This window comes from Euprymna scolopes, chromosome 2, assembly GCF_053919585.1.
Source record: "Euprymna scolopes isolate OS-2025 chromosome 2, ASM5391958v1, whole genome shotgun sequence".
Taxonomy (NCBI): Eukaryota; Metazoa; Mollusca; class Cephalopoda; order Sepiida; family Sepiolidae; genus Euprymna; species Euprymna scolopes.
The window spans coordinates 113883838-113899198 of NC_136483.1; the positions used below are offsets into that span (position 1 = coordinate 113883838).

The 15361-nt window shown below is 35.2% G+C and overlaps 1 protein-coding gene across 1 annotated transcript in view; it reads left to right on the forward strand.

The window, feature by feature from the left end:
- LOC145294250 (uncharacterized) overlaps window positions 1-8264 on the forward strand; it is a 616471-nt gene extending 608207 nt beyond the window's left edge. The window contains exon 6 of the mRNA XM_080141354.1: window positions 6372-8264. Within this exon, the coding sequence (XP_079997480.1) occupies window positions 6372-8219 (1848 nt within the window). The 3' untranslated portion in view covers window positions 8220-8264. The remainder of the gene's footprint in view (window positions 1-6371) is intronic.
- The last annotated feature ends 7097 nt before the right edge of the window (window positions 8265-15361 follow it).

The window sequence follows — 15361 nt, forward strand, 5'->3', positions numbered from 1 at the left end:
ATATATATATATATATATATATATATATACGAAATCTGGACAAATTAAAATATCATATTTAAGCGTATTTTACCCCCGGGCAAAGCCGGGCACACCCTCCGCTAGTAACATATTTTGCATCAGTAAGCATTTATCCACGAAAATCAGACCCTCACAAGTTACAAATGGCATCGATATCCTATACATTTTCCCCATCTCTCGTGAACACAAATACATTTTAATAAGAATATCTACAGCATTTATTTCTGAAAATCAGACTTGGAAACGTAGAGAAGAGGTTATTATTATTATTATTATTATTATTATTATTATTATTATTATTATTATTATTATTATTTAAAACATTTGGAGTAAAAATAACTGTTGGGGAGCATTTTCATGTTTTTTTTGTTTTGTTTTTTTTCGAAAACTGTATTTTTATTTCGTCTATCGTTTAACTCGTAGATTGATGTACATACATTTCGGACACACATACACATGTATATAAAAATATAATATATAAAAATTATAAATATGACTCATCTCGAAATTTTACTGCAGTTTCAGAGGTCGTTCAGTCATGCGAAATGTATGACCAGAATCGCTCTTCATTCCTCTTTACGTTCAAGCGCAACATTCAAACTCAAATGGGCGTTTAAATTTTGTGTTATGGCGTGATTTTATTAGAACGCTTTTGGTGGACGATCCATGAAATAATCAGACGATGTTATATCCCATCTGTTTAAAACTATTATTATTAAAATATGATACCGATTCCTGTGTATAATGGTTTCGTTTTGAATAAGTTGAATTCTATGAACACACATAAATACATGCATACATACATGCATATATATATATATATATATATATATATATTGTACAAACATTATTGGTTACGTATGCGCATACATGCTTTAATAGACTCCTAATTCAAGGAGACCACTTCATCAGACCAACAAAGGAGCGGTATTTAAAAGAGTATAAAATTACATTCGTTTTTTATATTCGGGTCTGATTTCCGCTTTGGAAGAAAGTAGGGTGTCTACTTTGTGAATGTGAGCAGTAGAGGTTTTAGAGGGAAGTGTGGTGAAGGAAGGGAGTAGGGTGAGGGTTGAGGGAAGAGGGGGAAGTAGGATCTCATGTGGTCAAGCTGTAGCAGCAGGGGGTGTTGATATTATTTTTAATTGGCAGTTGTTTATTGGCCTAAGTTTTCGCTTTGATCTGAAGTAATAGTATACCCTCATCGCGTTTTATTTTCCTATCTTAATTTTTTATGGTTGTCTTTATGTGTTAAGATCTATATATTTATTTATTTTATTCTAACTTTTTGTTCGTTCATTTGCTTCTCTTATCAATGTATTTATTTGTTCGTATATTTATAAGATATTTTTCCATATAGTTCAATCAAGAGCCAGTGAATAGATATATAAGATTATTCATGTGATATACGTGATATACTAGGAGTTATATTTTCCACTCTATCGCGGTGTCTGAAGTAATTACAGCGGCAAAGGTTTTCAGTCTATATATGAAATTCATTTCGATGGTTATCATTCTTTCATTCAAGTTATATATCTTTTCCTTAATACTAAAGTATAAATATATATCGCGTATTTCGTTCCCAAACCCCTCTAGTTAGAGTACTTAGTTATCGTTTGGGATAACTCGTGTGGTTGGTTTTCTTTATGCAAGGTTGCTTTACGATAATAATTCCCTTGGGTATATAGCAATTACAAATGTGATGGACCCTTTAATTATTTTAGTTAATTGTTTTAAGATGTTTAATTATTAAGTATGCAAAGTGCACTCACATTTATCCATTTGGTGGCATATTATGTTTCTGTTCCTTTAGCTTAGTATTAAACGGTAGCGCTTGAGATGTTGTTGAGAGGTAATAAGAGGATGGTTCGTTCTTAATTTAGCTAAGTTAGTTATCCTAGAAAAAATCCTAGAAAAGCTTTGAAGCTTTTCGGTGGGTGTGTCTATTAATTAATTAGAGGTGCGTCGGTTTTAGTAAGTATAGTTATTAATTTGCGGTGTATCGGGAATATTTCGTATCCTTTCAATTCTTCCCTTGGTTCATTTATTAATTAAGATATTGGGAGTAAGGGGTTATGATTTTAAGTATTTTTTTTACATCTTATTTAAAGCGTAACCTCAAACGTGTTTGCAGCTTATAGCCGATTCTACTTTTACATTTAACAATTTTTCACGGTCCTTAAAACTAATAATCTCATGTTTCTCCGCTAAACATAGATAGCATGGTGAAGTTAATAAGCTACGTGTTTTAGCCTCCCTAAGTATTTTCGATTCGACTAAAGGTGTTTTATTCGCCTCGATTAACTTCCACTAGTGTACCGAGAGTGAGGTATCCGTAGCATATACTTTGTTATTCATTTATAGTGTACTATCGTAGTATTTATTTTTAAAGGTCATTGAGGAGGTGCATATGTACATTTTTCTATTTCTGGGTTTTGTACGGTGCATATTCTAGCCTTGTATACTACCGAAGCTATAAGACAATTATTTCTCAGTGACATTTGGTCGGTCTTTTTGTTAGCATTATTATTAGTGTCCGTAGTACGATTATTTCTCCTTAATATTTTATTATTGTACTTTTTTTAATTCTTTCTTAGTCTTCAGTACAACTATAGCTAAGTTTTATGGTGTTTTTGTTAAAGATTTTATGTAGTTTACTTCCTGGTGGGAAGTGTTTATCTATAAGATATTGGAACCTATTCCCAATTTTTGTTTTTACCATAAGCTTGAAGGTGGACTGAACCAGATTAGTTTTCTACATCGACTATTAGATCTAGATTATTTATATTGCTTCTATTGTATTTAATGTCCGCATTTTTGTATCCACTATTTTTAGTGCATTGTTATGAATATTTTTATCTAATGAATATTTCCTCATTGGAAGAGTTAATATTATTCTATTTTCAATTTATTAAGGTATGTGCTTAATAATAGAGGGTAGATGGTTGCAGCGTTATCTTTAATGTATGGTTTGTAGGTATTGGTAGCTAAATGAATGACTGATTTAAGTTCTGCGCCATGCAAAAAAAGAAATGACTATCAATTATTCGCAATCCTCACCCAACCAGTACGCCCCAAATGTCCCCAAGGCCTTAACATATTTAAATTTGAGCTCAGCGCCATGCAAAACGGCTAAATAGACATACATAGAAAATTTTGGACAAATATGGTAAAATAGTCCCCAAATATCGAGTGTTTTTATTATCCCTAAGGAGCCTGTGGGGCACACCCAAGAGTTATCAGGAAGTATAGGCAATCAAAATTATATAGCAATCAGTTAGTTACAACTTTTCAGAAGGGCGTCAATTTTTTTTTAATAAGCACAAAAGTGTCAATTTTAGCCATTTTAACTCGAAAGGCACACCTAGGGGGGCAACCGGAGTTTTCCTGGAAAATCCGCTCTGTTACTTTCTTACTCGTATCATGTTTAACGTTTGTATAAAATTTCAAAAAATTCCAAGCCGTAGTTATTGAGAAAAGTGCTGACAGATGAACAGACGAACGAACAAGGGTGAATTTACAGGTCCACTCTCCTTTTGTCGGGGGGGACCAATTAAAAGTTATATGAATATTATGTTAATACATCTAGTTCTATAATCACCAACTTTTCTCTTGCATATAGATGACAAGAAATGGAATATTATAATACTTATATACTTTATATACTTGTATTAGCTATAGATATTCAGACATGGCCATGTCGATAGTATTTTAATATGGGCTTCGAATGCTATGTTATTTTGAATATTTGGTCATGGTGTACTTCAAGCTGAAGGACACTCATGTCAGGTTGTTCTGACAAACACTTGACAGAGAAGCCGGAGACACTCAAGGATGGTGTCTAGTGAGTAATTCAAATTAATGTAGGTCAACTAATTTGAATATTCCTTTGCCAAAACGAGCATTAATTAATTAATTGTTCATTGTTTTTTTTTTTTGTCTCTTATTAAATGTGTGGTTTCATTTCATTACTACGCTGCATTCTATTTATGCATAGTTTCTAAAATCTGCCTAATTGCGTAGAATTCAAAAAGTTTAATCCATGGACACACACACACACACACACACACACACACATATATATATATATATATATAATATATATATATATATATATAATATAAACTGCGTCAATCGTTTTATTGCGGGTTAGTAAAATATCATTATTTCACTAAATATGCGTCGCAACAAAATGAAAATTATATCATCAAACGACTGCTTTAAGGTTGGTTATTTTCTAAAATTGTATTCAAATTCATGACATCTTGTTCTTTATTGTGGCATTTCCACTGTCCATCGCTTTATTGCGGGTCTCCTAAAATGTTGTTTTAGGACAAAAATACAATGTCTTATCATGCGAACATTATTTTTTATTATATTTTTCTGTCAAAGAATAATGAGAAAAAGTGCATCTTAGGTGACAAGCCTTAAATAAATAAAATATTCATCGACATATCCACCATTTTTTAAATAACTTAAAGCAACCTTTTGTCCCCCGGGGAAGTCAATTTTTTTATCTCAAAAAGGAATTATGGCTCTAGCAATATCAACTATGTTCTCCACAAGGAATCCTCTGAAATAAATTTCTCTCCCTCCTTTTGTAGTTGCTCCTCCTCCTCTTTTTAATATTGGCTAGAGATATTCAATGAGGTTACGGTCTGGAGAACACGTTGGGCAGGTCATGAGAGTTCTTCAAAGAAGCCCATAGATTCAAGGAAGGCTGCAGTCACCCTAGCAGAATAGGATGGTGCATTGTCATGAATAAAAATCATCTGAAAGCGCCGTGACAATGTTAGGCCGTCTAGTCATGGTGACAAATGCTTATCCAAAAAGGCTGTGTATGCATTGCTGGTAAGTTTTACATCCTCTGGAACTCGGAATGATACAACTAACGTATCCCCAATGATTCCCGTCTGAAACATAATGCTTCCACCTCCTTGTTGGCGATGAACTCTGTAAGAGGTTGGAGTTCCGTTCGTGTTCCAAACTTTGGCGCATCCGTCCGGACCGTCAAGAGTAGCATGGGTGTTATCAGTAAATTCGACACGTTGGAAATCCATTTTCATGTAATTCTGTGCCCAAACCTTTCGTTTTTCCCTATGTTGTTTGCTCAATGGAGGCCTAAGAATAGTTTTGATGTTCCTTGCCATCTCATTCAACACATTACATCGGGCCTGCCTGGATCTTGAAGGGATTCCAGCTCTTGCAAAAATGGAAGCACTGGTGCTATTTGGGTATCGGTTGACTTCCCTGAGAATTTTCCGAATATTACGATGTGAAAGGTTTCTCCTGGTGCCCTTATCCTTTCTGGATTTGGTGTTGGGGTTGTTCATGAATAAAGCCAAAGTTCTTGGATACCTTTCCAGCTCCATAGCTAAATCTTTGGTGAACAATCCATCTGTGAGTCCAGCAACAATCCTTCCCTTTTCGATAACCGTTAATCGCTCCTTTTATGGCATTTTAAAAGATCTGCAATAAAGCGATGGACAGTATAAATTACTTGATAATAAATAAAATATCATAACTTCGTGAATATCGCATGGATTTGAATAAAATTTTGGGAAATAACTAACTTGGAAATTTTATGATACAATGTTAATTTTTGTATGACGTATATTTAGTAAAATATTGATATTTAACTAATCTGCTATAAAGTGATGGACACAGTCTATATATATATATATATATATATATATATATATATATATATATATATAATGGTCACCTTGTTGGTGTATATACGAGGAGTCTCAACCAAACTCCTTTCTGAATATTTGGTTTACAGTTGAAATTTGATATATAGGGTATTTGAACCTGTAAGCACACTTGCGATTTTTTTTACCGGCAGAAATTGTTGCTAAGGGGTCACAATTGAAAATAAAATAGTTCACTTTGCCAGGAGTAATCGATTTATCTGGTTGCATGTATAGATCTACATACATAGGTTAAACAACGTTATTTTTTAACAATTTATATGCTCAGAGGTTAAGGAATGAGGTTGGTGAGTAGTATCTTTTGGTTTCAATTCTAGCCGATAGCACCAAAGTCATTTTTTCTTTTTACTTTTCGTAACTGCTACTATATATTCGGTACAATATAATAATCGACAGAGAATTGACTCTGTAATAAATACGAAATCTGTATTAATTAAAATATCATATTTAAACGTATTTTGCGCCTGGGTCATCTGGGCAGCTTGCTAGTATGTATTGTAAAATTATCGAATGATGAATTCCGACAAGGCGAAGTTGGGTAATTTGCTAGTTTTTGATATTTTATTGTTTTGTTCTTTTTTTTTATTTTGTGTCATTTTAATATATGTATATATTTTTTATTTCTTACATTTTCAGATTATCTTCGCCGATGAATGTACGGAAGCTGAGGGCCGAAGCTGGCACATGAAACATTTCTGCTGTTTTGAGTGCGATTTCCAGCTGGGTGGCACTCGTTATTTTATGCGAGAGGGTCGTCCTTATTGCTGCGACTGTTTCGACCGTATGTACACACGATATTGCGATACCTGCGGGGACAGCATCAACACAGACGAGGACCAGATCATGTACGAGGGCCAGCACTGGCACGCCTTGCCCCAGTGTTTCAAGTGTCACACCTGCCAAAAATCACTGCTCGGCCAACGCTACCTGCCTAAGCACGGGGTCATATACTGCTCGGCGTCGTGTAGTCGTGCGGGGTCCATGCAGACCCAGACGCCCAGGAGACCAGAAGATTACTTCCACGACTTAAACCTGCAAAACTACACCCTGCCCCACACTCCATCACCAGCTCCCCCGAACTTTCCCCCGCCGCCCCCGCCCACGTCAAACGACCAGGATGACCATGGTCAACAGGAAACGTCACAACTAACTAGCGATTTTCAACAACAGTGTACGTTGGATAGCTGCGTCTCTTCAGACCGCGACCAGGGCTACGCGACAAGCAGTAATAGCGAGGTCTACGGCCCGCTCGGTTTTAACTATGTGCAAACAGGCGCCTCCCGCAGGGACGACTCGGATCTTTACAACTACGACTTCACGCGAAACGGACTCGTCAACCCCGCCCCCGATGGCAGCGGGGTCGGCGGTGGTGGTAGCAGCAGTGGAGGCAGTAGTGGTGGGGGAGGAGGTGGAGTTGGAGAGCTGAGGCGTAAAAATAGACTCTCCCAGTTCTCTATGCCAGATCTTACGAAAGACATGCCAGGCTCGCCCGAATCAGAACGCATGGCGGCTTTTCAAAATTGGAAACGCCATTGCCACGGTTCGGAACGAAGTCTGGACAACCCCACCCTTCTGCCACACCACCACCACCATCACCATCACAATCATAGCTATAGCAATTACCAACAGTTGCAAGAGTACGACGACTGCAGTGGAGGCGGTGGTAGCATTAGCGGGAGTGAACGAGCCGTGGACGATGGCAACATCTATCAGGAAATCATGTCCAACCATAGCCCCATCCAGTCTCAAAGCCCGCATCTACCGTACCCCAATGGTGGAACTTCGACCGAATGCTCTCCAAAGATGTGCACTGAGGCGATGCTAGTCCAGCAACACCATCAGAGGGTTCAGCGTTCAATGACCCCAACGAGGGACTATTCGTCGATCCCCTTACCAGATGACCAAAAAATGAATCCCATAAGCCGGCCCGCTGAACCTCGGCCGATATACGAGATGCGACAACGCGGTCTCCCACAAATCCACCAGTTGCCGCAGCTGCAGGAGCATCATCAGCATATCCCGCAGAACCACGCCCAGCAGCAACCGGTGGCGCAAGGATGCCCGCGCAGTCTTAGTTTCGATAGCCGACCGATGGTTGTTCATTTCAGCGACCCGCCCCACCAAGGGGCACCACCGCCCTTGCCGCCGCCGCCGCCCCCAGGTGAATACGCCAATAAGAGGAGCCCGTCGGATACGACGATACACAACAATCGTCGACTTGACAACAACGGGGACCACCATGATCGAAACGAACAGGACGCCGAAGAGGATGAACGATGTAGCACTTGTTCGAGCAGCAGTGACTCGGACGACTATTATTATTATTACGACTTTCCCCGCCGCTATGGGCCGCGAATATCGTATGTTGACGATATGGCTATGGGTTCCTGTCGTGTCCCGCGAGGAAACGGGGGACGCCTTGAAACCCGGAGTATGAGCGGAAGAAGTCACAGAGGCCGAAGCAAACACTGCGTCATTTCCTAAGCTGTTAACACGCAATAAGGATTAAACAAAGCAAAACAAAAAAAACAAGTGTATATATATACATATATATATATATATATATATGTATATGTATATATATATATATATATATATATATAATATTAGAATTATATTTCCAACAGTATGCTATGTATTTAATTGCTTTTTTTATGTTTATGCTATTGTCTGCGTATATATTAATAAAAAAGCGATTATTTAGCCCGCAGGACTGGAAGTAAACAAAGAGAATACCACAAAGTAAAATATACGGTACGATTCTCAGTTTCACTTTGTTATATTCTGTTTTCATTCTCGACACTGTGGACTAAACAATTGATTGTTTATTAAACTTATCCGTGCAAACAATAGCATCAACAACAAAACTATAGCTTAATACATTACACAGAATATATATATATATATATATATATATATATATATATATATATATATATATATATATATATTCTGTGTGTGTATTGGCAGCAAATTAAGCAAGCCACGTTAAAAGCGACCGTGTTTCTTCATCAATTTTACCAAGAATCTAATGATTATTTTCTCAAAGGATACAGAAAGCATCCCAATTCCACCACTACTTACAGTAAGATACTAGAATCTGATAATAATCTATACAAGTACCCGCTAAGTTACCTTCTCACGAGGGCAGACTTATACGCAAGGTCGGGGAAAATCCAGCTTTCCAAAACGGGACACTCTTGGTTGAAACAAAAATAATTCTTAAAATGCCTCAGATTTCTACTTCAGTGGCCGAGGATAGAAAAAAAATGAAGAGTACTACTAGAACAGATACTACACTTTGCTCGAAGCGCAAAGGTCTATGAATCATCTCTATCATCCCCTCGGAATCGTTAGATCCTTGAAAAAGTTGATGATAAAAGAGTCAGCATTCTTTGAAAACAAGAAACGTTTGTTTGTGTTTTCAAACGTTTTTTTAATCAACGGAACAGGCAACCACTGACCATTTATTTCCTTGCAAGTATCAAAAAATATGCGGACATTAGTAATAAATGATGAAAAAGGTATGATTCGTTAGTGTTAACACGAATATTCACATAAAATGTCGCTTGAATTAGTAAAGCGAAACTAAAGAAAAGACGAAAGAAAATTTTTCGAATTGGAAAATCTAGAAAAAGAAATGATCAACAGAAAACGTCACAACGAACTTTATAGAAATAGAATGAAGAAATTCTTTCAGAATACATTTCAAACCGTGGGGATTGTCTGATTTGCTATCCACTTGAAATGTTTATTTTACCATAGAGAAGTATATATATATATATATATATATATATATATATATATATATATATATATATATATATATAGTAAGTTATGAAAATATATATGGACATTTAAACTACACAGAATATTCCACGTTTTATCCTCGTGAGAATTCGTTAGCCTGTCGAATTCTCTCGAGAATGAAACGCGGATTATTCTGTGTAGATTAATTGCCCTATATATTTTCATAACTTACTACCTAGCTCTACCTATGTATTGAGTACTGTTGAAGTAAATACTGAAAACTTACGCATAAAATTATATCTTCGTATATTAATTTATGTGATTAATAAAGTATATATATATATATATATATAAACACACATATATATATAACTTCACTAAAAATTTGAATGTATATAATTATATATAATTTTAATGTATATAATTATATATAATTATTCTCACAATCAAAAAACACCAAAACCCACACAAGTCATGAAAGCTACAGACTGGAAAATCTAGCCTCGGGTTTCGCCCTACTTTGGGCTTATCAGTAGGACTCGAAACTCAAGTCACTTGTTGAGATTGTATGACTCCTATTGATGAGGCCAAAGAAAGGCGAAACTCGATTCTAGAGCTTCTGATCTGTGGCTTGCATGGTTTGTGTGGGCTACGGTGTGTTTTTGATTGTGGAAATAATTCAATATATATGTGTGTGTGTGTGTGTGTGTGTGTGTGTGTGTGTGTGTGTGTGTGTGTGTGTGTAGTGAGAGAGAGGGAGAGAGATGAAGAGGAAGAGAGATGTGAGGGAAACTTAGTACACATAGGTCTTTATTACAGAGTGAAGGAATAAACATGGCACTCATCACAAGGATGAAAACGATGTACAACAAATATATAAAACTTACAAAGTCTGCTGCAAATCTTCCACAGAGCATCCCCTTTAAATTAATGCAAGCTATTAAAACGGGCAACATTCGTAGCAGTTTAAAAATGTCTTTACCTGTTTAGAATTTTCTCATTATTTTTAAGTCTAACTCTGAAGATGATTCTGCGCAGAATCAAACTTTTAGCTACGCAAAAAACATCTAAATTCCCCGTTAATAAATGTTAAAGGATAGGCTCCAAAATTATTTTAACGCAGAGAAGGAATGTAACTCTAAAATATTATATGTAATTACTTAGACGTGGAAAATAATTATTATGCACGGACACTTACGATTCGTGTGTCTTCCTGTATACCGTTGGTAGCATCATAAGAGAGATGGAAGACGTCACGACGAGAATTATACAACAACGGCGGTTTGCACTATTTTCGGGCAGCCCGTATTCTGATGCGTGCAAGTGTCGATGGGTCTAGTACTAAGCAACTCCCGCCTGGGGCGTGGGCGGAATTGAGTACAGATAAAAACGGCAATTTCCGACTTTAGTTCAAATCAGAAAGAAACAGCTGACCGCAGGGTTTTATTAAAGAAACGAACTGCGAATTCTTGTTGTTTAGTATTTTACAACGTCACTCGTTTGTGATCACGTGATGAAAAAGTTCAAGATGGCGGAAGGCGCACATGAAGAGAAAGAAAAACTGCAGAACGACCCGAACTGCGAATTTGATATTCTCAAAAAATAACGTGTCGTCGAATACCAGATATATTTTCTGATCTTTTCTTTTGGTATCACTCCATGAGCCTTCCACTATTTGCCTGCGTATAGCCACACAGGATACACAATTTGATCTTGTGGACAACTACTTGGGAATTTATCTAAACCAATGTAGATGGCGACCCCAAATGTGCCATACGTAGAATAAAATTCACAAGTCTTTCTGCAATCAAACACTATTTAGTATAAAATATACTTCAGGCTATTCTTCACATTCATATCAAGTTACAGTAAATGAATATTCAACATTATATCGTACTTTATATACCAAGAGTTCCTATTTACTTTGCCTCCCCACGAGGGCAGAGTTTGACACCATGGTGTTGTTTTTTTGATGTATTGAAAGGAACAAAAACAAAAAATTGTCTCAGTTGTCTCCTCCACTAACCGAGAACAAAAAAGTGAAGTGTAGCCTCAGAACAGATACTACACGTTGATCTTGGCCCGAAGCCCAAGAAATCTCTTATGGTGTTACCAAGCGGTGCATGTAGGAGAACGTCGACACCTTCCTGCAAGTATTGCAAAAATCTAACCTTGCTATGTGTGATCCTGACCAGGAAAAAACACGCGACCGTTTGTGAATTTGCTAATCTCTAGAAACTTTCTCCTTTGGTGGAAGCTGGTTCAACCCGCTTGGGATGAAATACAACAGTAAAATAAGAACATGGTAGTTCACTTGGATACGATATGCAGAATCATCAAAATCTCCGACTAACTATTTTTTATTAGTTAGGGGGGGTCACTGTTCTGATTCTGGCTGTGATGGCTCAATTCTTAAAATCTGGGAAAGTATTAACGTATTAAAAGGGCGATGCCCTTTTCTCTTCCTGTTGAATGTGAATCCCGGTCAGGATCACACATACAACTACATTGACGATCGACAAAATGTCTACGCTCATCATTCAACACCAAAGAAACAAGGATTGTTTGAAATTCATGAGTTAAATTGAAAAGTCAAGCATAGCTTATCTGTGATTAATATAGTTAGATGAGACGAAAGATGTGTAAGTTTTATTAAAAATTCAATGAGAAGGTGGGATTTGGACGCGAAGGCTTCATTCAAATGGAAGCATATTCATAAAACATAATTCGAATTCCTGGTAAATACCATAGAACAATTCTGCGTTAGAAATTTTTTCAATCACCCATAATAAAAGTAAATTTGAAAGTTCACAGTTACCTCCCCTTTTTTATTAAAAACAACTAAAGGCCTATTCTAAATAAGTACCTAATATTTTATCTGATATCGAAAAAGGATTTACATGGGCGACAGTTATCTGTTCCGTTGTAACCACGCTTGCTATAATTAGAAAATACTGCCTAAAGATATATATATATATATCTTGAAAAAAAATCGATGAGATTAAAAGTGAATAATAATTGCTTATATGCCCGTCAACGGTTCTTTTTTCAATGACTTTCTCATGATGATTGATTTAAAGAAAAACAAATCAGTCACGTTAAAAGTCTCTGATCAATAAGAAAGAAACGACCATGCAAATATAAACAATTTCCATTTTTAATTTCTCAGATATATATACATATATATATATATATATTCATGTATATATGTGTGTATATAGATATATGTATATATAATGTGTATATATATGTACATATATATATGTACATATACGTATACATGTATATATATGTATATATACATATATAAGTGTTTATATATATATATACATATATGCACACATATATGTATATATACGTATATATGTATATATATGGATATATGTATATTTATAACATATACATCTACAAACATATATGTATATATATACAATCGAATATATGTTTATTTAAAAGAAATATAACAGGCATCAGTTTTTATTTGTAAAGTTTTCGAATAAATTTCAATTATCTTAAAACTGTACAAAATGAAAGTAAAACGCATTAAATGAAAATATTACCAAATTGGAAAAAGAAGCACATTGTATTGAAACATTGTTTACAAATATTGAGAGAAAAAAAAGCAATTTCTTAAGCTTGGATAACACAAAAAAATGACCAAAAAAAAAAAAATGATACTAATAATAAAATATCAAAAAAGTAAAAAAAAAACAAAAACAAACAAAAAACTTAACTATATACATTCATACATATATATATATATATATATATATATATATATATATATATATATATATATATATATATATATATATATATATATATATATATATATATGAAAGGCTAGAATGAACAAGAACCAAAAGAACGGACGAAAGAAGGAGAAAAAATTCCGGACAGTTATGTACTTGTTATATTTTTTCTCAATTATTTTCTTGTTTTCCTTTTTAATTATTTTTATCGATTTTTTCTCCTCGCGCGGCTTGAAAACTCCAGTTTGGGTGGCCTTAATGTAACTACCAAAAAAAAAAAAAAAAAAAAAAAAAAAAGCAAAAAACATTAAAACAAAAACCAAAAAAAAGCGTCGCCTGTAGGAATACAACAGCAAACGATTACAAACAATGAACTTGTATTCAAATTTGATGAACATATACAATATTCCCTATAAAAAAAATGTTATAAAAATTATCGAAATAATAACGGTAATGTTGTTCAAGAATATCATTAATAATATGTACAATAAATGATAATATACAATAGTATACTTATTATAATATTATAATTCTGTTATAATAATTATTATACTGTATATTATATTTAATATAATATATATATATGTTTGTCATATATGTAATATGTATATATCATATATGATTGTGTGCTATGAATATAGATGTCCGAAAATAATGGTTACAAGTAGAAACATAAAAGGTAATGTATAAAGATCGCAGCCATGGAAGAACGCGTGAGAAAATCTGTTTGAGCATTAAAGTAGTTTTATATTGTTTTTGTTATATATTACTAAACTGTATTATTGCGATTAAAATCCAGTTAATATTATGGATCTAAAACTCAGAATAACCTGCTTGACAATGACTACATTATCCTAATAAGCGAACTCAAAACAAGATGGCGTCTGAATTTGATTTGATGCCGCATGGTTTCGCTTATTCACATAATGTTGACGTTGCCCACGCGTGCTTCTCTTACATTTAAATGCATGATATCAACCGAATTCTTAATGGAAGTATTTTCTCATTTAGTAATAGATTACAAAAAACAACGACATAAAAAGAGAGCATTACAATCTATGGCAACATTTCAAAAGTCAGCAATGACTAAGATCTGTCTGATTCCTTCTCTTCTGATTTTCAGAAATCGTGCAATATGGAAAAGTATGGCTGATTAATTTTAATGTTTCGAAAATCAAAGCATTTCTCCTTTCTCCATAATTGCTCCGATTTCCACCACGAAATTGAAATAAATGGCTCTCGTCTAGGGGAGCTTCATGTTTTGACAAGCTTCTGGGACCGGCCTTCACTCCTGATCTAAAATGGAACACATACATCAAATGTGTTGCCAAGATCGCTGTAAAAATGGTTGCATAACTCTACTGCTCCAGTAGGTTTCTCACTGTCGATGCCATTCTCTATCTGTATAAGGGCCAGGTACGTCTTAAAATGTAGTACTGTTGCCATATCTGAGCAGAGACTCTTTGGCACCCCCTATCCTGCCTTCATAGAGTTTAAAACAAACTTCGAAACCTAGCCATTTTCTCTTCCTCACAATCTTTCTCCCATCGAAGTGATTTTATCGCTATTTTAAAAGGAAGTGCTCGACTGAACTCCAATCTATGGCCCTACCTTCCCAAACTTTCACAAAAAAACATTCGACTAGCTAACACCAATATATATGATTTCCCCCACTGTGCCTAAATCTACACGCAGATTCTATGAACAAAGCTTATTTCCCAGAACTGCCTGCCTTTGGAACGCTGTTCCGCTGGCCTGCTTCCCGGTTGAATATAACATGGTAGCCATCAAATCTAATGTAAACAAGTTCCTGTTACGCTGTCCCCATAAATCATCAAATTAGTGATTAATAAACTACCAACTTACATTCATCAACCTTTATCCTCGAATGGCATTCGGACCATGAAAAATGGTGATTCCTAAGCAAACAAAAAATTTTCTCGCGTCATGGCCGCGGCATGTTATACATTAACACATAAAAATGTATGACTTCATTATGTGGTAAAATTGAATTAAGAAAAAATGCGTAAATGTATCAATGTGATGGTTGCAGTTTTTTTTTTCACTTAATGGCTAAGTTGGAGAGGAAATAAAATGTTTAAAAATACATTTTATTGTTATCAA